The sequence below is a fragment of the Ooceraea biroi genome, chromosome 3 (genome assembly GCF_003672135.1).
Source record: "Ooceraea biroi isolate clonal line C1 chromosome 3, Obir_v5.4, whole genome shotgun sequence".
Taxonomy (NCBI): Eukaryota; Metazoa; Arthropoda; class Insecta; order Hymenoptera; family Formicidae; genus Ooceraea; species Ooceraea biroi.
Genome location: NC_039508.1, coordinates 5,159,260 through 5,184,613, shown reverse-complemented (window position 1 = coordinate 5,184,613; position 25,354 = coordinate 5,159,260). Strand labels below are relative to the sequence as shown.

At 47.7% G+C, this 25,354-nt stretch overlaps 1 protein-coding gene across 2 annotated transcripts in view; it reads right to left on the bottom strand.

The window, feature by feature from the left end:
- Positions 1–21,444, bottom strand: part of LOC105287290 (uncharacterized protein DDB_G0283697) — a 93,670-nt gene extending 72,226 nt beyond the window's left edge. The window contains exon 1 of one of the 2 annotated variants that reach the window (XM_020031055.2): positions 19,181–21,444. In XM_020031055.2, the coding sequence (XP_019886614.1) occupies positions 19,181–20,635 (1,455 nt within the window). In that variant the 5' untranslated portion in view covers positions 20,636–21,444. The remainder of the gene's footprint in view (positions 1–19,180) is intronic. The other variant, XM_011353095.2, reaches the window with a different exon arrangement.
- Positions 21,445–25,354: the final 3,910 nt, after the last annotated feature.

Sequence of the window (25,354 nt, the reverse complement as noted above, 5' to 3'; positions counted from 1 at the left end):
TAGACGAAGAGATCAATCTCTCGTATGAAATTAACATCTATCCGCTCTTTAATATTCCGCTAATGATCGCATCGCACGTTTTTCTGCAACGGTTTCATCGCGCCGCCCGCGCCGCATCGACAAGATTCTACATTCACGGACAAAGCAAATGATAATCGTACACAAATGATTGGTAATGACCGAGGAGATCTTGGCTGTCGAGGATTTTTGAGATGTCGAATGCGTGTCTTAAACGAGGCGAGGGCGGGATTAATTCCTCGCGACCTGCAATATCACGGAATAATGCAAATGCGATATTAAGCGATTTATCGCAGCCGTGCTCGCATATTTCGCTCGCGCAACAAGCTCAATAAAATCTCCGTCGCCATGTAGTACCCTATCGACTTTTCATATTCATTTCCTCCCATGTCCTCCCGTACATGTGTTCCTGCGGCTGAGTTACTAGCGTATCGTTGGCCGAGCCAAGTAATCGCTATTTCATCACGCCGACGTTTTACTTACGATGCATGCCAATGACTTCCTCGTACACGGTGGGCGTGCCTTAATCATTCTATCACGAGTTTTGCACGATTTCGCCTATGATATCGACCAAGTTGAGTACATTAATGAGTATAGCACCTTGGAAGCAGCGTCTTCCAACGTGCCGTGAGAATTTGCGGAATCCTTGGCAATCGGCGACACAATCATTGTACGAATTTATATGGCTAGCAGATAATTATTCAATGGACAATTACTGACGCGTAAATCCGTTTCATCGCGGAGTTCGAGCATATGCAGCGGAGATTTCGAGGGACGGATACATCGATGAGCGCGCGTGTGCTTTAACACAGCGTGACAAATCCAAAGGTGACAAGAACGCCTAGAAATCCCGCGTAGAATTATTGCGACAATTATTATTTGCATAAGGCGGTGTGTGCAAATCCCGTGCGAGCCAGCACCGTCTCCGCGCGCGGAGACACGCGAGTGCTCGCCGGTGTCGCGAATTATGCATCGTAAATCCGAGCGATCAGCCCGCGCCGCGACATTCTCGTTATGCAAGCTTGGAGCTGCGTGGATCGTGGATCGAAACGCCTTAATGCCAATCGTTGGCTCCGTACGCGAGATAAACGGATTGAAAGGGAGTTAATGAAGATTAATCGTGCCGGACGTGAGGTCTCCTCAGCCTGGAAATCCGAAAACACCGTTAAAACCATCAGGCTCCACTCATCATTAAATTACTTTAATGACCGATTGCGCGTCTCGTTATCTGGCCGGTCTGAATAATTATCGAGAGTGAGTAACGCGCGCCACGATGTCGGCAATAACACGCGCGCATTAAAAAGAAAGAAAAACGAAAAAAAAAAACGAACGATGGCAGTAATAGCAACTTTATGAACGAGAAATGTGAAATATGGAATAATATCACGAGGATTATTGCAGGATACTGGAAAATATCGCGCGTTTCAGTCAGCTTTTTGCCCGGTTGTCGCTAATAATAATCCCGTTGCGAAATGCTCGACCCGCGAAGTTAAACGGACCGATTACGTACTATGTAAGAGCCGAGAAAATTAATTTCATGCGCCGTTACACCGTTGAGAAGGGAAACTGTGGTTTACTTGGCAGAGCTGTCACTCTGTTCGTCGTTCAGTAAAACACCGCGGCGGTAAAACACCAACCCCCTCTGGATTAGCGCGTTAACGCCTTTTTACGTGAACGCCTTACCTCGCTTTCATCTCCTCCGTTCGAGGAGAGATACAATAAAGTCTGGACTAAAGCGGGTAATCAGCGGGTTCTGCGCGACGCTCGCGGGCGAGAGAATTAATTTCCATAGGACGAACGCGAGTTATTATCTTCTCGGCCGCGTATTCATGGACGTTACGCGCGCGTGGGACGGACAAGCCGCGTCTTCTCTCCGGGAGACGAACACGCCTGATTGTCACGTAACGAGCAAATTTAAATCTTTACGGACTGCACGAGAGCACTTAGGTGGCTCGGGTTTCACGCACACCATTTCTCGCTTGCATTTTAATTGAACGTAACACAATGGCCGGGACGGGCGTTCGTTCGTTTGTTCGTTTCGTCGTCCGTCGTCATTATTTCTCCACCGAGCGGAGATCTACGAGAGCTTGACGGATGATTCAGTGAACCCTACGCGCGGGATGAGCGCATATTAAATTTTATTGATGCTAGCATCTTCATGGGACGTCTTTTGACCTCGTTTGACTCGACGTGCATCCTTCGGCTTGATTCTCGAGTCGTGAACGAAAGAACAAGGTTCAAATTTTTATTTTCTATTCTGCGCGCGCGCGCGCGCACGCGCGTGTGTGTATGTGCGTGTATGTGGACATAAGATTCGTTAATGTCACATGGAAAATTAATACGGAATTGTGCCGAAAGGTCATACGTCCTCGCGAGTCGATTGTGTTGGGAGAAGTCGAGCTTTTTGAAAGAGGTAATCATAAAACACACTTGTCACACGTGAAATGTCAGTCGGTCGTATAGGTTTTATGCAATTTTTATTACCATTGCTTGGGAAAACCGATATTGCGTCCGTCGTCCAATATAGAGAGTGTCCAATATAGAGAGTCGCTGTTGCGATCGACCACGCTCATTCGTTTGACTAAAAATGAATGAATTGACTTTTTCCGAGTAGCTGCAAATAGCCAAAAGGTCCAAGTCGATAAGCGTCGAAAGAATTCGTGAGGTTTATAATCAGAATGAGGCCACGTCTGCTCTTTGCATAATCTTTACAGATTCCTCGGATTCTCTGAATTCTCTTGAAACTGAGTGCCGTATGCAGATCGGCTCGTGCGAAAAGCACGCAATAACACGCACTCACGTGCTTAATTACAACCTTGCAGCCTTCATAGTTGCTGCTTAATAGTTTCGTCGCATGTTCGCTTTGCGGCAATCTTGAGAGTTTGCATTGGCGCGCGGGAATTCGCTTCTTTCCATTGCGAAAGCTCGCGAAGGTTCGCCCGTCTCGTGTTTTACGTTTTATTGTCGTGACCGGCGATCGATCGACTTCCCGTCAACGCGCGTTTAATTATCCTGCGGAAAGGACTCGCGCTGGATTTGCGTGCCGGCCCGCTGCAATGGATTACGTGACGTGACGTTGCAGAATGCCTCCAAATCGCGTGCGCCGTGCCGTCGTGCCGCCGCACAGTGGGGTATTTGTCCGATTTAGCTGGCCAAAAGTCACTTTCGTTAAATCTGTTCTAGACATAAACAAATTGCTATCTGGTAAAGATAAATAGTTAGAGAGTTAATAATATGACATTTTTGCTTCTTGCAACGTTGCTATGCAACGATTCTATCAATCAGAATTGGAGCATCTGTAACAGTAAAACGTATGTTTCTTCGGCGTTCTTGAGATAACCAATTTTTAAAAGTTGTATCTTTACAGTTGAAAGTGATTAATTACACAGGTCTGCAAAATTTCAAAAACTTTATGCGTTTTGGAATTGAAAGGCTATTTCCTACGTAATTTTGTCCGCTGAATACGAATCCGACCTTAGAATTTCTCTATCACGTTAGGTTTTCGAGATAATTAGGTTTAAATAGCCAAAAAATGCCGATTTTGACTATATTTAACCGATTATTGCTAACAAAGTAATTTTATTTCAAGAAATTCGCAAACGGCATCTTAATGTACAACTCTTCCCCTTCAAAATCATATAAGATTTTTTATTTTACGATTACTTTTAACAGAGATATGCAAATTTAAAAAATATAACTTTAAGTACAATTTTCTTGGACATTTTACTGTCATTTTCTCTTAACTGAGGGACGTACTGAAATTCTTATTATCCGCAAATTCAACGTAAAAACATTGGAAGTTTGATTTAAAAAATTACAGTAAAATTTCCTAGAAAATTTTCACCATGTGAACAATGATGTTTAGTTGGTATATGTATATAGTATTATAAAAATAGCTTCTAAAGAATCCTATCTTTGTGCTTTCATTTTTTTCTCACTGTGTACTATAAAGTACTATATTTTCTTTCATTTTATTGGTTTTAATTTTTCATAATAATATATGCTACAGAAATAGACTGTCACATATAATGTCTATAATGTGCTTTGAGTCTCATAGACTTCAATATCAATAAACTTCAGTATCTCCGTCAAAAATAATCGTAAAATAACAAATCTTATGTTTTTAAAGGGGAAGAATTGTACATTAAGATACCTTTTGCGAATTTCTTGAAATAAAATTACTTTATTAGCAATAATCGGTTGAATATAGTCAAAATCGGCATTTTTTGGCTATTTAAACCTAATTATCTCGAAAACCTGACGTGATAGAGAAATTGTAAGGCCGGATTCGTATTCAGCGGACAAAATTACGTAAGAAATGACCTTTGTAATCCAAAACGCAAAATCATGCAGACCTGTGTCATGGATAATCTTAAAGCAGATTGAAAAATATCATGTTTAGGTTAATTATAAAGTCAATTTTAATATAACTAGAAGGAATTTATTATACTTCAGGGTACGTCCCGGCATTTATATTTATATTAATATAAAGAGAAAGGTCTTATGTTTATAATAATAGAAAGAATAGCCGCGGAATCTCGCGGTTATTCTTTTTATTGTTATAAACATAAGATCATTATACGATATTATAATTGATTGTGTTTTATATATTGTAGAATAAAACACTACAGATGACATTTTCCAATTAAATTGCAGGACCATCCGGGGTCAAAATATTAACTCGAATAAAAATATTTAACATCATACAATAGTGCGAAAAATCAAGTATTAATGAGAAATTGGAATTTGTTGAAAACAAAAGACTTTTGGCCAGCTAAATCGGACAAATACCCCACTGTGCGCCGTGCGATTGCTGGCTGGGAAAAAGCGTTATAAATTGAATCGCGTGCAGATAAATTCTATAAATTGCGTATAAAATTGATTGAAGCGGCAATTCATATGCCACGTGTGAATCATCAATCCCGGAAATCAAATTGATCGTTTGTGATGATCAGCGTGGCTTTTGTGTCGCCGTAACGCGCGCGCGCGCGCGCGCATTATAATTTTCCATTACGAGATCTCGAGATATACGCGCGCATCGTTTATGAGCACAATGCAATTATCGTAGTGCGTATCGGCGGCCGATTGTCGCCTACGTGAAACACGTCTTGCAGGAAGAGACGGAGGCGAGAATAAGACGCGCTTTTTGCACGGCACGCTCGTATTTGCTCTCTGTTGCAATATTGCTTGTATACTTAGCATTAAACTGCTGTAATACCAGTCGTTTAATATGATGAATGGTGACTTGGGATAAGAACTAAATGCAGCGAGCCTGATACTCGAACATTACGAAAGTAAGTAAGAAATTTCGCTTAACGCTAAGAGGACCAATATAAATAATCACGTACAGACACGTAATCACACGTACAATTACAAGATTATTGCAAATGGGACGAATAATAATCGGAAATATCATTAGCGCGACGATTCGTTAGCCGCACAATTACTCGGCTCCTCGGTTACAAATAATTAGTTGAGAGGGTGAGCAGGGGATAGGATGAAGAGAGAACGAGCGTAACAAGTGCAGTGGCAAACAAGCGACCTATCGTCGCTAAGTTATTAGGTCACTTCCCTGCAACGCGAACGTAACGTAAAACCACGCCGGTCGGAATGCACATCGAGCCGAAGCCGTAAATATTGGTTATACGTGAGAGAACATAATGCACAAGTATCATAAAGCGGAGGCGAGGGATAACGCAGCGCAAACATGCGCCGGAACATCTATGTAAACATGTCGGGGACGAAGGGGGAAGTTCTTTAACCCGCCGAGTAAAAGAAACGTGTTTTCTGGAACGGAGCCGCGCGCGTTTCCCGTGCTTTCGAAGCTTTCGAGCTCCCGATCGGGGAACTTTATGCACTTGGCACGACCACTCGCCAGTCGGCGACTTGCATCATGGATTGCATCAGAGAAAGAGAAAGAGAGGAAGAGAGGTACGCACACACATGTGCCAAATTCTGTTTCTCGTCGATCGCAGAATTAAAATACGCAGAAATGTAGGAATGTCTCTTTACACCAAATCATTCCTTTCATTCTTGCCACGTTGTCGCGAATATCAAATGACATTTCTCGCGTTCACGTGTCATTGTAGATCGTATTGTGGCGTCGCCCTCGTAAAATTAGCACCGCGCGAATTCGGAAATTCGATACTGTCGACAGAGACCCGATTCCTCTCTGAAGCAATTCTCGAGTTGTCGATCTCGTAGCAGAAAGGATTCCGGCGATCAAACGCGAAAGACACTCGCGGCTATTCGCGGGGTACGAAGGAATTGGCATCGCATTTTCCCTTCCCGAGTATGGCAATAAATCGATCGCAGTGTTGCTGATGCTCGATAACTGGAACGTGCAAGTAAGTAATATCGAGGCTCGTGATGTATGATCGCGCGTGGATTAAATGCTAATTAAAACCGCCAGCTGGCCGCGCCGCAACGGCGCGGCGTGACAAGAGCGACGCGCGGTATTTCACAAAAATTCCAGAGCCCGCACCCCCGATGCGTTCGCGTGACGCATTAATTATTTATGTAGCACCGAGACGTGACGGTAGCGATACGTTAATCGGGACTTTCGATAAGCTCCTCGATCAATCAGCAAACGACCTGCCGTTCGTGTGATGTGTTATCGGCACACTTGAGGTGTAACGTTCACTTCTCGCGTTGTAAATTTGCAACACCGTGCTCGATAATTATCGAGCCATTTGCTTACCGATTGTATGTCCGGCTAATAGAATATAATAATTTTCTACATGCGTAACACGTGGACGGTAGCCCGACATATGTTAATATCGCGCTTAATGGCTTGTGGAGGCTGGGCTCCGAGTCGGATATCACTTAGGACGAACGAGCGTCGTGTATCGAGTAGCACATTGTGGACCTAGAAAAGTCGATGGATACACTTCGATATGCCCGCGGGATATTTGCGCTAATGTCTGTTTGACCATGCAAATTCTCGGTTGGGTACATTAATTACCACTAGCCGTTTGAGCTAGCCGCGACACAGGCCTGGCTGGGTACGTAATCAACTTGCGCTCGCGCGTTAGATATACGTGTATGCAAGTATATGTATGTTAATCAGCCATGGACTCTTGCGAATGCAGCATAGCTGTTTTTTTCAAGAGGACCGCGTTTCTGAGAAACCTCTCGCATCACGAAACGTATCACAACCGGCGAATTCACGCATCGCGGGGCAGAATTCTTTTTCTCGATGATGTCATTCGTCACCGGCTGAACGACCGGGTGGAATTTTTCAGACTGGTATTTCCGAGTCCGCCACTGGAATGCCGAATTATCGCAGATCGCATTAATAAAACGCGGTTATAATCAGGTCGCGCGCGAAATTGTCAGCGAGACGCACGCGCGCACCCGGCCAGTCGCGCCGGATAAATTGGCTTACGTATCGCGCTATTCGGGATAATTACCGACGACGAGACCGATGGTGAGGCGGGTAGAATAAATCACACTTTACAACGGCGCGCGTACGCGTATTATTAAACGCGCGGTGCGGCATAAAACGCCTTTTCCGCAACACAACACAGTGCGGCGCACCGCCGTAAATCAGGTGTTGGCGACGTCTCTTTCATCCGCGAACGACAGATACACGGTCGGCTGCGGATGTTGCTCTGCAGATTCTCCTCCTCCTCGCGGTCGCGGTATTGTTCGGAAAGCTGCGAGAAACGCAACACCGAAGAGAAACCGACATCTCCCGCTCAAGTCGATTCTCCCTTCGATCGCTTTCTCGGTGACTTTCGGTCATTCTTCGGTGACCAACGTGCGTCACGACGACAGTAACTTTTATTATAATTATCTGTCGCAACTTTTGCGATGTCCAAGTTTTCAGATAACGACCTTGGCCGGCCTATTGCTGCTTTCGCTTTCGTGCGAGGCCTTCGGCGTTGCGCAAGGGAATCGGTATTAGCTGCAAGCGACGCTCGCAATTATCATATCCCGAGATGGCACAATCACCACTAAAAAAGAGTCGGTTAATTGCGATGAGAGACCGGTAGGTAATACGCTTACGGTGTCAGCCGTAATCTCTCGACAATGTTCCTCTCGCGTAACCCGAGAGAATGACATGTCGACGAAACGCTCTGCGAGCATCGATCTAAGAGTGACGCTGAAAGTCGGTGGCTGTTAAATTTTCGTTTAAGTGACGGTGATTTAAATCCGTCGGCCCTCGGTCGGCCTTCCGTCAGCACACGGGATAACGAGAGCTAATGAAAACCGTCGTAAATACCGTCGTAAATTCGGGGTTGAAGAGTGCGATTCACACGTACGCTTTGTACAGCAGATTCAGCTTGAGATACGCTCGTTGGAGGATTTCTTTAGGGTCGCGAGTTGGAGGGCTCGATGTGAGAAAGAGCGAAGACACGTCCGACGTATTCCAAGCGAATTGTGCGCACTAATTTTGCTAGTAACGTACTAAATGGTTCGCTCTCATGGTGTTCGTCCTCAGGCTGTAATTCCTGCAATTCACGAGGCAGCATTCGCGAATATCGTCCACGGCTATGGTTCCGCTGACGACACCACTCTCCTCGAGAGGTCGGTGAGGTTATTCGTTCTAAACGCGACTCCAGAATGACGTATTTGTCGGTTTTAGCCGCGCCAAGTGCTCTCCGGAGCACGATCTTTAGGAAGATGAAAAAAGCCCCAAAGAATTTCGTCACGCGAGTTGTGTGTCGCCCGAAAATGCGGACGAAATTGTGGAACGTAACGAACGGTTGCGCGGCTGAAAGACAAGACGCTGGTTCTTATCGGGGCAAATTAGACGGATGAATTGAGCGATTAATTTAATGGTAATGGCCGAAACGGACGTCTCTCACGGTCGCGCCGCGGGCATAAAGCTTCTTTATGACCGATGTACGCGGGAAGAGCTTTCGTGCCTTCTTTTTGGTGCTGATTGTGTAAAATTCATGCCACCAACTTGAAGCAATCATGTCTCCGTGCGTGGGCGCATCCGGTTAACGCATTAGGGAATTGATTTGGAGATCATTAGCTCCGCGCGATCCGATGTGGTCGACGCGTACGTACTATATTATATATGCGGATTACGTAAGGATTTGCCGATTAATCGATCGAGCGCGTGGGTTTAATTCGTTTCATTGGCGCAGCTCTCGTGCCCGACAGATATCCGCGGGCGGTGCGGATTATTAGCGTGTTAAGGCTTTAGCGTAGTGGCGCATTAGCTACGCAAGATTTTACACGGTCATTCGGCCAAATTACGTAAGACGCCGTGGTTAATTGATCGTGCTTTGTATTATGCACGTACGCGCGCATACGTATCACCGACATTACGTACGTCGTAATCACGCCTGCGCGCTTAATGGCACGCGAGGCCTTTGATCTCCCTGATTAACGAATTACGCTGTGCGCACTTGGTTTCCTCTCCTCTTCCACGCGGGAAAACGCGCGAAAACGTAATCGCCTGTAATTTCGCGCGGCGATTACCGGCGGACTGGGACCTCCATCGTATCGTATACGTATCGTGTTGCGTGATGATTTCTCCGCATGACTGTTCGTTCGATCCACCATTATATTGTTTCATTACGTTGTTTCATTTAATGTCCTCACTGGCAATGCCGCCAGAAATCTCTCACCGCTTGGCGTGCGAGGAAAGAGGACGCGGGTAACGACAAGGAGGGGCGCTGGGCGTCCTAACCTCCAAGCGCGACAATGTCGAATTATATGTGATGCCTTCTCTTACCGGTCTGCGAATCAATCTCCCGATGACGAGCTCCTCCTCTTCGATAACCCGTGAACAAACTTATCCCGCGGAACTCACTCAACCTACGAAAAAACCCGAAAGAAAAGGTCCGAGAAAATCGACGCGCGTTGAGGCAACGCGCAACATGAAAACAATGAAGCGTTCGGGGCGCCACGAGTCCCGCGCGCGTTTTTTGACTCTTTAAAATCGCCTGTTGAGGTTGCGCAGGGGAGCGCACTGCACTTATATCCATCCGGACGAAACAGCATAATTACAATCGAACTTCACTTAAGGTAAGTTCGTTCAACTTCTTAATTATATTGTTTCATACGTTAACGTCAGACAATCCCATATCTGATAAAGGTAAAGTTGGAAAAGAAGAAAAAAGAAAAGCAAAATGAAACGGTTATAATTCTGCGCTCGTTCGTAGCGTAAAAGGAGAAAACAATAATCTTACGCGCGGCATAATAAATAAATACACTGGGCACCGGGAATTGCCGTAAAACGAATGAAAAGTGAGTTTTACGACGTAATGTCGGGACGAGCATCTGGTAGAACCTACTCTGGTGGCTCTTAATGAGTGATTATCGTCGTTCACTCGCCAGACGATGTTCATTAAGAAGCCGCCGATTGTCCTTCTCCGGCCGACACGAGGATTCCCGTCGATTAATGATCGAGCGAGCGGGATCGAGCAGGAACGTACAACGTGCACGCCGACACCGATCGCTCGTATCGCGGATCTTGGCGCCAGAACTACTCGTTAAGACGTGCTGCGAGAAGCGCCGTCCCTTTTCTCCCCCCCTGCTCTTTCCCGCACGCTTTCGTAATCGCTGATTGTGCAACTCGAGTTGCATTGTCGGTTTTACGAATGACGTGATGACGAGCGCGTGGTCTCCCTCATTTAGCGTTCGCTCACTAATTCGGCGATCGGTTCCGCGAGCACGCTCCATCGATTCATGTATCAACACTTGCATTATAACAACTAACGTTTCCCTGTTTTCTTTTTTTAATTTGTTTCTTTCTCGAAATTCAGTTATTTGTACAAATAGCGTGTTCTACTGGTAAAAGTGCACGAGTGATTAACGACCGATTCACAAGAGCGCGACAACGGCAGCGTAGTAATCGCCCATTGAATATCATCGATGAATATTGCATGTCGTTCCATTGATTAAATTCCCGACTCGTTAGACTGTTATGCTAATGGGAGACGCGCCGCGGGAGTCCGCACCGGGATTTCGTCGGTATTTGCCTTTTACGGTCGTGTTTTTGTGAACGTTAACGCGCTATCCGCGGAACGTGTGCAGCCTCACGTGGACCGCTGCTAAAACGTGATCGCCCTACGAAATATCGGCGCAGCATGCAGAAATTCGATCCCCTCGTCTCGTCGCGAGCGACAATCGAGGATCGATCGTCACGGATGATTACGATTTCCGGATGAGATTCCGCACGGCCGCTCGCGCAGCTAATCCGTGCGAGAGCCGACGCGGCACGCCGAAAACTAGAAGGAGTCCGCAATTCCATCGATGTATGCGTGGACGAGTGCATTCATTCTTTCTCTCTATCTGTCCATCTCTCTTCGGAACGTCTCTTGGCATTTCCGTCCTACCTGCTCCTTTTTTCACTCCTTTCGATCGCGAGCGCAACTGATTCGTCGCTGATTCGCGTTTTGTGCGCTTCCATGCAACGTAAGTAGCGGAATGCTCTGGAACTAGTTTCCCGCTTCTTATTACAAACCGGAAACGGCTCGTTAAATGTTACACTGATTTGTATATCGACTGCCGAGAATTGAATTCCTGAAAAATCTAGTGTTACGTAAGGTGACTTTGTCCACGACAAACGCTGAGCGATTCAGAGCCGATTGCAAAAACAACGCGGTGTTTCCACGGCGTGGCTGTCAACGGAGAAGATGACGAAGAAGAGGTAAATTACGCCAGGAAAGGCGGAATGTAACGTTCAATGAAAAACGCGGGGAAGCACGTGCACCCCGTAACTCGAACGGGGCAATGTGATGCCGATAACACGAGCTTTATTAACGCTCGGAACGTACGCGCGCCCGATTGCTGAACAGAACACACAGGATCTCCGTTTTCTCCGCTCGGATCGGAGCAGATTTTTTCTATAATGACTTCATCCCCGCGCGCCGGCATTAACTCAAATCGGAGGTGGTATAACGTGTTATTTAACCGATTGCGCCTTCCCAGCGGCTGGCGAAATTGCCTTCCCTTCTCTGAAGGGCCTAATGGAAACAAAGGGTGTGGCGCGGGGCCCGGATTCGCGGTACGTCCCTCCATCGATACAGTGTAAACAACATTAACGGCCTGATGACTATCCTGATTACTAGCCCGAGAAGGCTACGAGTCTCGCACGCCTCATCGCGTCACCCGAAATTGCGCTGGGAATTATTGATTGCATTGCTAACCGCGACGTCTCTCGCAATTGCACGGACCTCACATGACACGCACGATATTACGCGATTTTCCTCAATGAATTTTAATCATTCCTCTGTGAGGAAAGTGGATGATAGTGAAAGGAAAAGCGGCACGGCGAGAATAATCTCCTCGTGGTCGCGTCCCGTGCACCATAACGACGAAATCGTAATCGAGCGAGGAGCTCATGGTAATTTGAACTCGTTAATCCGTCGGCGGCGTTGATTCTGCGTCTCCAGGACGCAGACACCAGACGATCCCCCTATGCCAGTTACGACGCCGTGGAAATATTTTTGGATTACGATGCAATTCGCGTTCGTGGAGAGGAAGGGAGGGAGGGACGAGGGATGCGTGGTCTTTGGATGTTCTCCAAATGCACGAGCCCGACCGGCTTGACCGAAAATCCGGCCTGGAAATTCGACGGTCGCGTCGCCGCGTCTCGCATCCCGAATTGATGGTATCGCACCGCGATGAATAACGATCGGTACATCTCCTGGAACTCACTCGGCTTGCTCGGACGTCGCAATGTAACGCCGCTTGAACAGAACGGCGGCTTGACCTGGACGGCCGCCAGAATAGACCAGCTCGACGGGCTGCACCTGGCTGCGCGGAACCTACCGCATTCGGCACATTTGGGTAACCGCCAGCCGCTAGCAGAGCGCTCGGAAAAATGCTGCAACGGATTTAGGATTAGCAGCCATTCCTGACATAATAATCATGAGCGTTTCACGTCGGGCGAACCGGGCCACCGCACGCAAACTATTGGTTTACGCTAAATAGCGTCCCGGCGATTGACTTTCTAATTAGTAGCTGGCGGCGTGAAAGTTATCGTGTGCACTTTTCTTTGGACATGTAACCTTGAATTGGGATTCGGAAGACCTCGCTCCACGTTAAACGAGATAGATGCATTGTCATAATTGCCGGCTGCCATGCGCGCCTTCGTCAAGATACCATAAAAAGAAGATCCTGCGAGGTATTCTTGCGGGCGATACTTCTTGGATCCCGAATTGCGAGGCGGCGTGGCAAATAAATTCGGGAGAGCCTAACGAACAAATTCGCGATTTCGTTAACTGCGTTCGATCTTGGAGCGCCGCCAGAGAATTTGTGACGTAAATCCAAATCCACGTCTACTGGACAATTCTCATCGACAATTACGGATGTGATTCTAGGAATTAATTACTCGATATCCCGCCGAGCCAGTGCACGGACGAGTGTTCCAGGAGCCGAAATGGAGTGGCCGAAATGGAGCTGTCGAAAATCCTGAATCACCGATCCTCGAATCGGATCAGAATGCGATGATGCAACATGATACATAGCGCGCTCTCTACCTCTTGAATGATTTGTTGGATGAAGCTCAGCATGTGCGTATAATATTCCGCGAGTATTTCCAAGAGAGAGAATTCCGCGAATTTTTCGAAAATCGAGCCAAGATTATCGTCATTAATTCCTCGTAGTTACGTGTCTATCGATCGAGCGATATTCAAACACCGAAGTGCGCAGTACAGAATTCAACTAATGGAACGTGTCAGCTGCACGAAAATGCAGGCCAAGATTATGTTCGATATAGCTCTTTGTAATTTTCTAAACCATTCTAAACCAGAAATAAATGCAACTGGATCCGAGCCCGCTGTTTAGTAACAAAGTATTTCACCCCAAATGCATTTACGTTTCTATTTTTGCTCTAATGGCTATTCACAGGCCAAGTCAATCGCGGGAATTCCGAGAGTCGGTCATATCGGAATTAAATAAAGTCACGTGCTGATCTCGATCTTTTCGCCGTTGTTTCGCCGCGCCGTTGTTGGTATTTGTCGTGTTCGCAAAGTCCACCAGAAAAGAATAGCTTTCGCGCCAAAGGACGCTTTCATCTCGCGCTCGGCGATCATTTCCCTCGCACGTTTCTCGCGCCTTGTATTGTGATTCTGTGAGGCTCTTTGATAGATCGCTTTACGAGCGCTCAATGAAAGAGACTAATAGTATGCCGCTTGATGTAACGCGAGTGCCAAGCTTAAAATACGTCTCCTTCGAACGTACAAGTTCGGGCTCGAGGAACGCTTCACGAACTGCACACGCTTAACTGTTATACCGTCTGAATCACTGCGTCGCGACGGCAGCGAATTGTCGTCGTCGTAGTCGTCGTCGTCTCTTGGCGAATTTTATAATTAATGCCAAGTTGAAAACGATAATCGCGGTAATTGCATGTTTTACAAAACGAGCGGCCGCGACGGGTAACACGGCAGCGATTTTCTTACTTTCACTGTCGGAATATAATATTGGGCAGCCAATTTATTTACATCGTCTCGCACGCAGGCGAGATTTCGTATCTCGCCGCTATGAATACTTAATAAAATCTCGTTATACCCTGGAGGATATCGTATCGGCGAAAGTGCGGCGCAGCGTTTAATTAGGAGATTAAAGGTGGCACGATTGTCAATCTCGTCAGAACTCTGCTGCTTCTCCCGTCGCTGTAATTAGGTAGATGCACCAGGTCATCTCTGTAGCTACATATGCGTTGGATCACAGACCCGAAGGCGGCTGCGCGACGACGATGAATCATCGTCTCGGCAGGTCAGTGGTCAGTGGTTCGACTGTTGCATGTCATCTCCGATGTCAGTCAGCTTTTTTTGATGTCCGTTATCATTTGTCTTCATCACTGTATTCTATTTTTAGCGACAATAGTCATTTCACGCGCAGTACCGTCTTCTAGCGAAAGAATAATCCATATATATATATATATATATATATATATATATATCGTATATATACGATGTGCGGATTACTCACAAAGAAACGCGCGATCGATGATGCGAAGAATGTGAAACATGTGTATTAAAATACATCAAAGTCTTCGCGCACAAGAGAGAGAAAAGTAATCCCGTAATCTCGCAGACTCTTTTAATAATTCAGCGTACCTTAAATTAACGCCCTTAAACGTTGCTTCGCGTCGATTTACGCGGCTATTCGCGATAATCCTCCCATCTGCGCACCACCATGACATCAGCGTAATTTACCCATCCACGAAAATAGCCGTGGCGCTTTACGATCACTGAAAACGAGCGGAGCTTCTCTCTTTCTCCCTCTCTCTCATTCTCTTTCGGCGAGGAAGCCGGGGTGCCTTAATTCATACCTCGTTGCATTACGCGTCGTCCATAAATCCGCGCTCGCGCGATTCTCTTACCGCCGAATCTTCTTCGGTGCGGATGCATCACGGATGTTGCGGTGATGCGATGCACCCGGCTCGAGCTTTACGCGCCGCGATAACGAGCTTCCGCGGTGAGCTTTACGGCGGATTTATGAGCACTCCTCGTCGTGGTCAGGTGGTGAAGTCGTTTCTTGATGCGGAGAACGAGGATCCGTTTCGACGAAATGTGAATTCAAAAGGCAGAGAGAATGCACGTGGCGATGTGAAGCTGAGACGGCAGGCGGACGAAACGTGCGGAGCACGAGTGGAGCCTTCAAGCGGGCAAAGAGACGGGTGAAAAGCGAAGACTTTTACCTGCGACCGAGAAAGAGAGAGAGATAGCTTTTCCGCGTAAACAGCGTTTTCGCAAAGTCCACCGATTTTTGACCAAGTTTAAATGATTGTCGGTGTTCATGTTTCGAAGTCGCAGAGGAGTCTGATCTATAGATCTCTCCGGGTGCACCATGTGGTGAGATGTAATATGAGGATGACATGCGTCACATGTCGCTTGACGTGTCAGAGAATGCGTCGGCGTTTACTGGTTGACGCAATCGTCAGTTTTCAGTGCTCGTCATGCGTATTTTTCGCATACAGTCTAGTAAAACGACAATCATAAAACTCTACGCGGTCTTTTATGAGTCTCCGCGTTTCGATAAAGAGCACTCGGACATCATTCTGCCGAGGCTCTAACGAGAATCTCAGGAAACAGGCGAGACAAGTTAGTTAACGTGCACTTATTAGCGTATTAGCGTTTGAATAGAACTGATACTTTTGCGTTGCACAAGTTGTTGTTGGCTCACATTGCAGATTAACGCCGTTGTACGGGTGAACGTGTCGGACAATAAAGATAACGCTCTATCAACAATGCCGATTAAGATCTGGACGATGTATTCGCATGCCATTTAAGAAACGATGATGCACCATAAACGAGATCGTGCGAATGACCAAACCAATTTTCGCGGATGAATATGTAAACGCTAGTAACTTTCCGGTCGCTTGTCGCTTTGAATCGCGATAAGCCGAAACGCCACTACTAAAAGATATACGGAAAAATTACGGTTCCTTCAAGTCTCGTCACTGTCTGAGGCATCAAATTAGTCGTGGCTGATTCAATTTCACCATGAGTGGCATTAATTGCACGTTTCATCGTCGGATTTAGGTCATCGGATTAATATGCATAAGCCGAATGCTGGGCGTGCGTGCGTGCGTGCGGCCGCGTGTACCACGGTTCCGCTTGCCACGCATAAAATTTGCGGTCGCATTTAATCCGAGAATCCACGAGACCGCGATTGGCGGTCGCGTAGGGTTGGTGGGTCCCCTTTGATCGTCCGGCATCGGTGCACGTGAATTTACGACGGAAAACCACGACGGGTAACTGCACCGTGGTGGAATTGCTCAATTACCCAGACGCGGCAATTTCGCTCCGGCTGGCCGGTACGCACAGGTAAATTGTCGACGGAACGTGGCGGGTTTACCTTTGTAAATTGGCGCAAAAAAGGCAAGGCACGACACCGCGACGACAGCCGCCACGTATGTACGTGCGTCGTTTTGCTCGTCGATCGCGCTCGCTGTCGCTGCGAGCGAAATTAAGGTAGGTACGTCGTGTACCTTATTCAGCAACGAACATGCAGGATTCGAAACGAGACAAGAGCTCGTTCTCCAGTCGATCCATTGGATAACCGACGAATCAAGCGTCTCTCTTTTTTTTTCTCGCTCCTAACGCTGCAGCGATTAATTTTGCACGAGAGATTCTTCTTTTGGGACACGCATGTGTCCCTATGACGCATGTGCTACATGATTCCCCTGTCGACACCATGATGAGGTAGGCTGCCAAACTATTTGAAGACGTTTCCTGTTTGGCGTTTCGCATGCCGCAAATAGATTTGCCGGCTACTGTTGCACCAATTTGTTTGTATCATAAGCCATTTTGTCTCGGTTTCGAACGGCGTGGCGCGGCGCCTAGCAGGCGGCGATTTTCGAGGTCGCTCCTACGGATGTCAGTTCGATGAATTTTAGCGCGAATGAAACGTGATTTGCCGCGTGCTCCACGCGCGATTCGCATTGCCAAGGTCGATCTAAACTTGGCTCTCATGTAGATGAAGGGAACCGCAGACACGAGTGCAGATACGTCGCTCGTTAATAACATCTGCGACAGAGCGCATCCGCGAAATTCATTTCTCAGAAACAAAGTGTTTAAACGATCTTGAAGAACAGCAGAATGAGTTTGGCAACGTGCGCCGATTAGATATATTTGCTCAACATTGCGAACTTTAATTCGCGGAATACTTTGTTAACTGGTCTCTTCGTTACCGAAAGTGCCAACTAAATTGATAAGAATAATGAAAGCAGAATTTAAACATTAATTGGACATTACATTTGGAGAAACTAATTCAGATATCAAATTAATGTGATTAATGTGAGATGGATGTAAGAGCCAGTGCTCTCATCATTAATACGCGTGTCTTGATGAGTTTAAGGAACACGTGACCTTTGAGATAAAACAGTTTTTGACGAGAGCGACTGTATGTTGCTGCTACTGCGGGCAAGTATCTCGCGTCGGCTCACGGAGCAATATGACGGTTGTCAAGATCCGAAATGACGTTTCAGTGCGTTTCTTCGACGCGCGATTCTCGTGAAAGTTAATCGCGAGTTCGGCAGCACAGAACAGGTAATCTCGTGCGAGCAATCTGGTGCATATCTCGCATAATACATGAATTATTATTATTATTATTATAACACGTATTACGGACAGATCTCGTTACACTGCACGGATAAGGAAACGATTGATTACCCAATTTCCGACCTGCGGGCTCGAGATCGCAAAAATGGCTTTGACGAAATTAGTTTTCCAATAATAGGCCAATAAAGACAAGCTGTCATCTACGTCGCTATCATTCATCGCGTCGTGATAAATCACGCTTCATTATGACTTCTTTTTTCGACATGACAATTTTCGAAAGAGCACGTTATGCCGAGACAAAATGACGCTGGCAAAATAACGCGATGTGCACATTTACATTATAGGTATATAATATAAATGGTCGCTGTATCAATTTTGCGCGAAGCACGACGTGTAACAAAGATCGCCACGATCGTCAGGATGACAGCGTCGTAAGTTAGCGGAGGTCGCCCGATCTCGCATTCGAAATTTCGAATGAGGATCACGATCGAGCGATCGTACGAAAGACGACTATCGGCTACGAATCGCCGAGGGATGCGCAAGGTTTCCTCGGTACGGGGGTACAGTTACGGGGCACTCTTTCACACATCACCACGTGGTATATCGCTCCTCTTCTTTCACCTTCTTTTTACCTCCTTCTTGGGTGTTTGTATAAATGGAGGACGGCGGATTCTCGCAAGGAGCAGAAGATAGACGAGCGCACGTGCAATACGACCGTACGTGGTCCGCGAAGTCGGGCTCTCGACTTGATCTTAATCTCTGCAAGGTCGATACCGAGAGGAGAGCTCGATGGTAACTGACTTTACGACTCCCGGCTCCTCCGATGGCATCGAACACACCACGGAGCAATTCAGTGGATTCTTCTGAGAAACCGAATTGCATGCTCACAGAACGTCGTCGTGGTGGTGATGCAATCAATACTCGATCGATTGGACCGTAAGAACCACTGTAGCGTGTCAAATAAGGACGATTTCTCAATCATAATTGTCATCGAGCGAGCACGATTGCCGTGATTTCTCGTCATTATTCCGATTGCAAACGAACCTGTAATTGCATCATTCAATCTTCGCAAGTATAAGTATTGGAGTGTTAAAAAGAAATCGCGTAATCCTGCCTGCACGCTCTCATCAATCAAGAGATCACGGAAGGGAGAAGCGAAGAAACCGATTTCGTTCGTGACTCACCGTGTTAGTGACATCCGCCTGCATGCCCGAATCGTCGTCGACTCCAGCTTTGGCGAGGTCCTCCTCCTTCTCGTTATCCGGAGCGTTCAGGTACTCGTCGTAATCCTGCTCGAGACTTTTGGTTTTGGCTTGCGTATCGTTGATCTTCGCCACGATCTTTCCCTCCTGTCGATCGTTGTTCTTGACCGTCGCGCCAATCGCGTTCTTCGGGGGCTTATGTCCGGCGGATTTGACGGCCGAGCTCTCCACGGTTCGCCTGCTCGGAGCGAAATAATTGGACGTGGTAGCAAAGGGATCCACCGGTCTGGATACATTTCTCGGCTCGAGAAACTTGGGATTTCTGTAACCATCGCGTTTTATGTGTCTGCTCGTCTCGGTGTTCCGGTAATCCCTCTTGATGGTGGTCCTCGGAGTGGTCGGATCGTCAGACGTAAGCCTCCTGATGATGTCCTCGTAGGTCTTTAGAGGCGGCTTTGTCTCGCTCTTGTAAAAATCGTTGTCGAGCTCCTCCTCCTCCTCCTCCTCCTCCTCCTTCTCCTTCTCCTCGTTCTCCTCGTCATCGATGTCCTTCCAGATCTCGTCCTCGTCCTCGTCCTTGTCGCCTTCTTCGAGCCCGCCGTGATCCTCGTAATCCTCGTCCTCCTCCGACTTCTTAGCCGGCTCGTCCTTCGAGAAGCGACGCTGCGACTCCGACGAGTTCGATCCACCCTTGCGTCTCCAATCATCCATCCATCTCGGCATCTCGTCGCGATCTCCCAGGCGATGCCTTCTCGCGCCGCGATAGCCAGCGTTCATTTTGTTCCTCCAGTCTCTCCGGAAGGACGCGCGTCGCCTCGTGTTCCGCCACCACTCGCGCCACTTGTCAGCCTCGTCATTCTCGATGTACCTGTGCGGTCTGTCATAATCGAAATCTTCTTCCGAGTCATCGTTCAGATCGGACACCTCGCGATCGCGCGGATACGCGGGCCTGCGATGGGTCCTGGAGCCTCGATATCGGTGATACCTCGTGTTATACCGTGATGGTATCCTACGCCTGCCATCGTCTTCGTCGTACCAGCCGTTCCCGGTATGATAACCGCCGCCGTAGTACCTCGGCGGGTAACGCGGCTCGAACATCCGGTCGTGATAACTTCTCTGTGCAGCTTGATGACGCGAGGATAATCGCGGACGATCGTAATATAACCGCGTCTCGTATGAATCGTCCTCGTCGATCGGGTCCTCGGAATCGCCATCGTACTCGTACTCATCCACATTCTGCCAGGACCTCCTATCGTGATGGTGGTTTCGGTTCGACGACTCGTGCCTGTGTCGATGCCGGTGTCGTGCCTCCGTCGTCCTCGTGGTCGTCGTCGCCACCGCCGCGTCCTCGCGCTGACGGTGCCGGCACTCGGCCGCGAGCATGCCGTAAGCCATCAGCAACCCCAGCAGCAGCAGCAGCCTCCTGTCGCGCGTCATTTCGTCTCCAGCACCTCACCGTTTCCTCCGGATTGCGTGTTACATCATCACTGACCGCCACGTGACTGCGGCTTTCGCGCGCCGGTCGCACTTGCCGATCGCGCGTCGTTCATTCGTGTCGGGATTCGTGGTGGCGAGACGGCGCGCCGCGCCCTACCGACGGCGACGTCCCGATCAAGATCAGCCGATCACCGGACGACACCGATCTGATCCCTTTAAATTTAATCGCGCGACACGGCAAATTTGTGGCGACCACGTGGCGGAGAACCTAAAATGGCGATGCGGCGCACGAGCGAGTGCGACTCCCTTTTGGCGCCGCTCCAGGATACTCGCCGGCGCAAAAATGCACCCGCTCGCCTCGTGGTGTTCGTTCACTGATTACCGAACCATCTGAATCACCGTCACGATAGATACCGGGATATCCTTCGCAAGGACCATTCGGGGCAATTTCATCGCGCGCCGTACCGTTTCCCGCGAGTCGTCCAGATGTCAATGGTCCAAGAAGCTCGATTCTACCCTTAAAGATCGATCTAGATCGATCTAGCAACTCTCTCGGCAGATCGGCGCTCAATCGTTAATGTTTGTTGTACGAGAGATGACGTTTCGAATAATCATCTCTCTTGATTTCTTTCAAGTGCAACGCTACACTGCGCGTTCGGTTCCTTCTGTTCACTACTGTTACCGGTCCGTCTGAGAGGGTTCTTGCTCTCACCGACACTGGTCTCCACTTGTGATCGGCATGGACCACCAATTTGGGAGAAGGCACGACAGATCCACACCGAATCGTATCGCGGACAGAATGTCGCGGACGACTGAGGCCGTGAGGCCAGCCGGAGCGACCGGCGGCCCGAGAGATCGCGGAACGCACCGCGCATGCGTGCGGACGATATTCGCCCCCACCGCCCCTCATCCGGGGGGTCACCCGTAGCCGCCGCCGCGCCGCCGCGCCGCCGCCTCCTTCGTCCCTTCGTCGTTCGCCTTTACCTCTCCGCAAGAAGAAACCTCTGCTTCACGGACTCCGGGATGATGCACCGTGAAACAATAGATATGAGGGTCCGAGACGGTTATCCGCGATGGTACGCGATAGACCGCATCTCCGGATCCGGAGATGCAATTCGCGAAGGGTGAAAAAAATCCCTGCGAGAACCGCCACTTCCGATTGCTCGCTAAGACTCATCCCTTTTTGGTTAGGAGGGAGAAGGTTTCGGGGCTACTCGAGAATACGAGAATATAATATTTAAGATTTGATTGATAAGATTTCATGAAGATAAAATATGTCGAGAGAAATTTATTTAATGGTTGTCAAGGAAGAAATACATTTGCAATTATTACACATGCTTTGTAGGTGGAGGAAGATTTATAACGGAAAAAATGGGATAATCAAGGGAGAAAATGATGTGCTTAGTCTCGCCTGGCCCGAGCGAGGCTGGAGAATTGTGAACACAGGTGTGGTCACGCATCAGAATACACGCATAAATGGCATGCATAAACGGCCAGAGGTAGAAACTGTTACCTCGATCTACATTTTTGGAATATTGAGATCGTTGATTCGGTAGATATTTTACACGGCGTTGATTGGAAAAGCAAAGAAAAAGAAAACAGAGAAATAATTGAGACGAAGGAATTAAAGCCGCGGATCGATACGCGTGGCGTGCGAGACTTCGCTCGACGTGTTGCGCGCGTTTGTCAAAACCGGTTTCCAATTTATTTCGAATAGACATGACATTATCCGCATTAGACTTTCGTGGAGATTGCCGCTTGTCCGTGATAAAAGGCATTAAATTGATTTAATATCGAGCGAAGCGGTACGCTTGACTCGTGTCGTTCTGCGCGTGTATATCTTAATCGCGACTGGTCTTGAAGTGAATTTAGATAAGAACGACATTTATCCCCCAGGAAAATCTCATTTAAGAAATAAGAACACCGATTCAATATCGAGATTAGGAGATATGATACCTCTCGCTAAATGTCACAATTGCATTCAAGTGTACATACGGATTACATTGTTCCATCAGCTGTAAACGGACCATTGTACATGCATCCTGAATACGATATCTCCGCCTTGGAAACCTTTCAAGTATCGCAGTAACAATTTAAAATGTGTATGTAACAATAACACTCGAAGAGAGTTGTGCGGTTGAGAACCAAGTTGCGGCAACGGGAGCCGGAGATATGCAACAAGATACCCGGACAAGTTTAGGTTTAATGGATTACCGGTGTAAGCGCGCTAATGGTCCTCCCTCTTGGGCATTATTGCGCAAAAGCCATTTTTTCGCGCGCAATTGTCCGGCACCGGTGCTTTTAGCCAAAGAAGATATCACGCGAATGGAGCATCCCGATCGTAATCCCTGGAATCTCTCCTCCCCGTCGCAGAACTGGTTAACGTCATATGTCTTCTGTCACATCGCGAGGCTCGTGTCTCTCGATTTTACGATCGTCCAGGTCGATCGATACTCTTGACCGGCTGGCCTTTTCGCCGGGCGTTCTCCATTCACTTTCACGCCGCCATTCAGAGACGTTTGGAGCGGATGTTTGGTGCCGCGAAATCTCTGTATCGAAGAAAGAGGAACAGAAGCCGGCAAGAGGATAAAAAGTGGGGTGGGGCGAGAGGAAGCCCTGCGTCGCGAGATGCGGGCGAGGAGAGAGCGCGAGAAGGAGGAAGACGCGATCGCCGATGCCGATCTCGCAACCGGTACAACGAGGACAGGTTTTTCGTCATGCACGGAGGTCGGCGGGCGCTTTTTGTCACTCTTTTAAGTATTTATAAGCCGACTGCAGTGCTCACGATAAATAAATAAACACGGGCCCACCTTGTGACTGCACTGCGCTCCCCCGTTCGCGATCGATCGATCCATGTGACGCGCGATCTGCCGCGAAGAAATATATTTGAAAATCTTTTTTGGCGTGCTGGAAAGCTCAAGAGGAAGACGCGGAACGTCGAAAATTGCTTGTCATGAATCCGTCGTGAATCGTTTGGCGAATCGCTCTTTAAGTTTGTCTTTTAGATCGATCGGAAATAGAATCACTGACCTGATTCGAGCGCAGCTGTGTTTAATGATTCGCATGATTTGTCGATTAGTTGTTGTGCGAAATGGTTTCAGCGAAAACGCGAGGTGTTATTTAAGTAAGAATGAAGTCTATTCTTTTGTGTAGTATCAATATTGCCAGGGATTAATACATATAGCACGATTATTGCACGATACATTGCAACTATGCAAATTGGAACGTGGGGGAATTCAGATTGTGCTTGCGATCACTCGAATGTCTCATGTCAGGCTCATTTTTCTGAATGCCGGGAGTTGCGTAACGGCGCGTTGACGTTATCATGGTAAGAGGAAGAATTAGTTTTACGATGTCTATCTAGAATCTATCGGTGACGGCGCTGATGTTCCGTGTTTCGATTGCGCTACTCTAATTATTTCGCTTTCACACCTCGCTCACGTTAATTTGTAATCATTTGTCAAGATTCGCCGCGCGCGCGAGGAAACGGGCGCTCGTTAACGTCGGCATAAAATGAACGATTAAATCGCGGCCGTCCGATGGAATTTGTGCGCTGCGTGGTATGGAACGTGTGTAATCGTGCACGCTGCCAGATAAATGAGGTGAGACACCAGGTGAGAGGGAATCCGGTTAAATAATAGCACCGGGAGAGCGGTGGCAGTCTCCCTTTTTAAGAGCCTCTCACGCGTGTCACTCGAGACGCTCCTCTCTCTCTCTCTCTTGCGCAGCTTCGCCGTGAGTGATTGGATAAATAATGTTATAACTGACTGCACTCGATCTGTTTGACGATACATTTGCCTTCTTCGCGTTGATTACTCCGAACGAGTCAAATTGCAAAATGTATTTGCATTACGCGAGCTTACGGCGATAAGGGTGCATCTGCGAGTACGCACAGTTCCCTCAATTCTTCATGTCTGAGATTTGGGCGATGGCGCAAGATAAAGAAAATGATGACACGGCTGCTCACGCGCGGAGTTTCATCGAGATTTTCGTGGACGCGAGATTAGTCACGCAGATTTAAGCGCGGCCAACGGAGACGAGACGCAAGGCACCGATTTGTTCTACTTTCAGAATGCGTGTGCTCGCTCCGAATGCACGTGTAGTTTTCCATAAGTCATCGACTTAAAGATCCGTGATGCGGGCTCTTGTAACGGTGATATCTTGCTCGTTGGACTGATTTCTCGTGCACGAAAATCCTTTACGTTTTCACCGGCTGCACGCGGTTGAAAAAGGCTACGTTTGTTTGAATTTCTAAAATGAAAGCGGAACTAACGATCCAAGCCGTGAATACCGCCCTTAAAAGTTTAATATGTCAAGTGTTGAAAAATGAGAAGGGCTACTTTCTATTCTAACGCAGAGATTGCTCAACAAAGAATATATTAAAATCTGTACATTTTTCCCTTTTCTGCCCGATAGGACGATCACTCATTAGGAATGAGAGGAAGAGCGTCGTATCATCATTCGTAAGCTACTCAAGTCGCAAGATACTTAGACTTTATTATGATTATCAAGGCTACAAATCAATCGTATGATATATGCAGCCGTTCACCTCGGTTCGGTGACATCGAAGACACCAATTTCTCATTAACTAATTTGAATACGAGCGTCCGCGCATTAACGTGCGCGGCTGGCGATTTGTAATATCGTCGATCGTGAAATGCGAGAAACGGAAACGGTGACAAACGCGCTCAACGAGATTGATTGGACCATGATATCTCT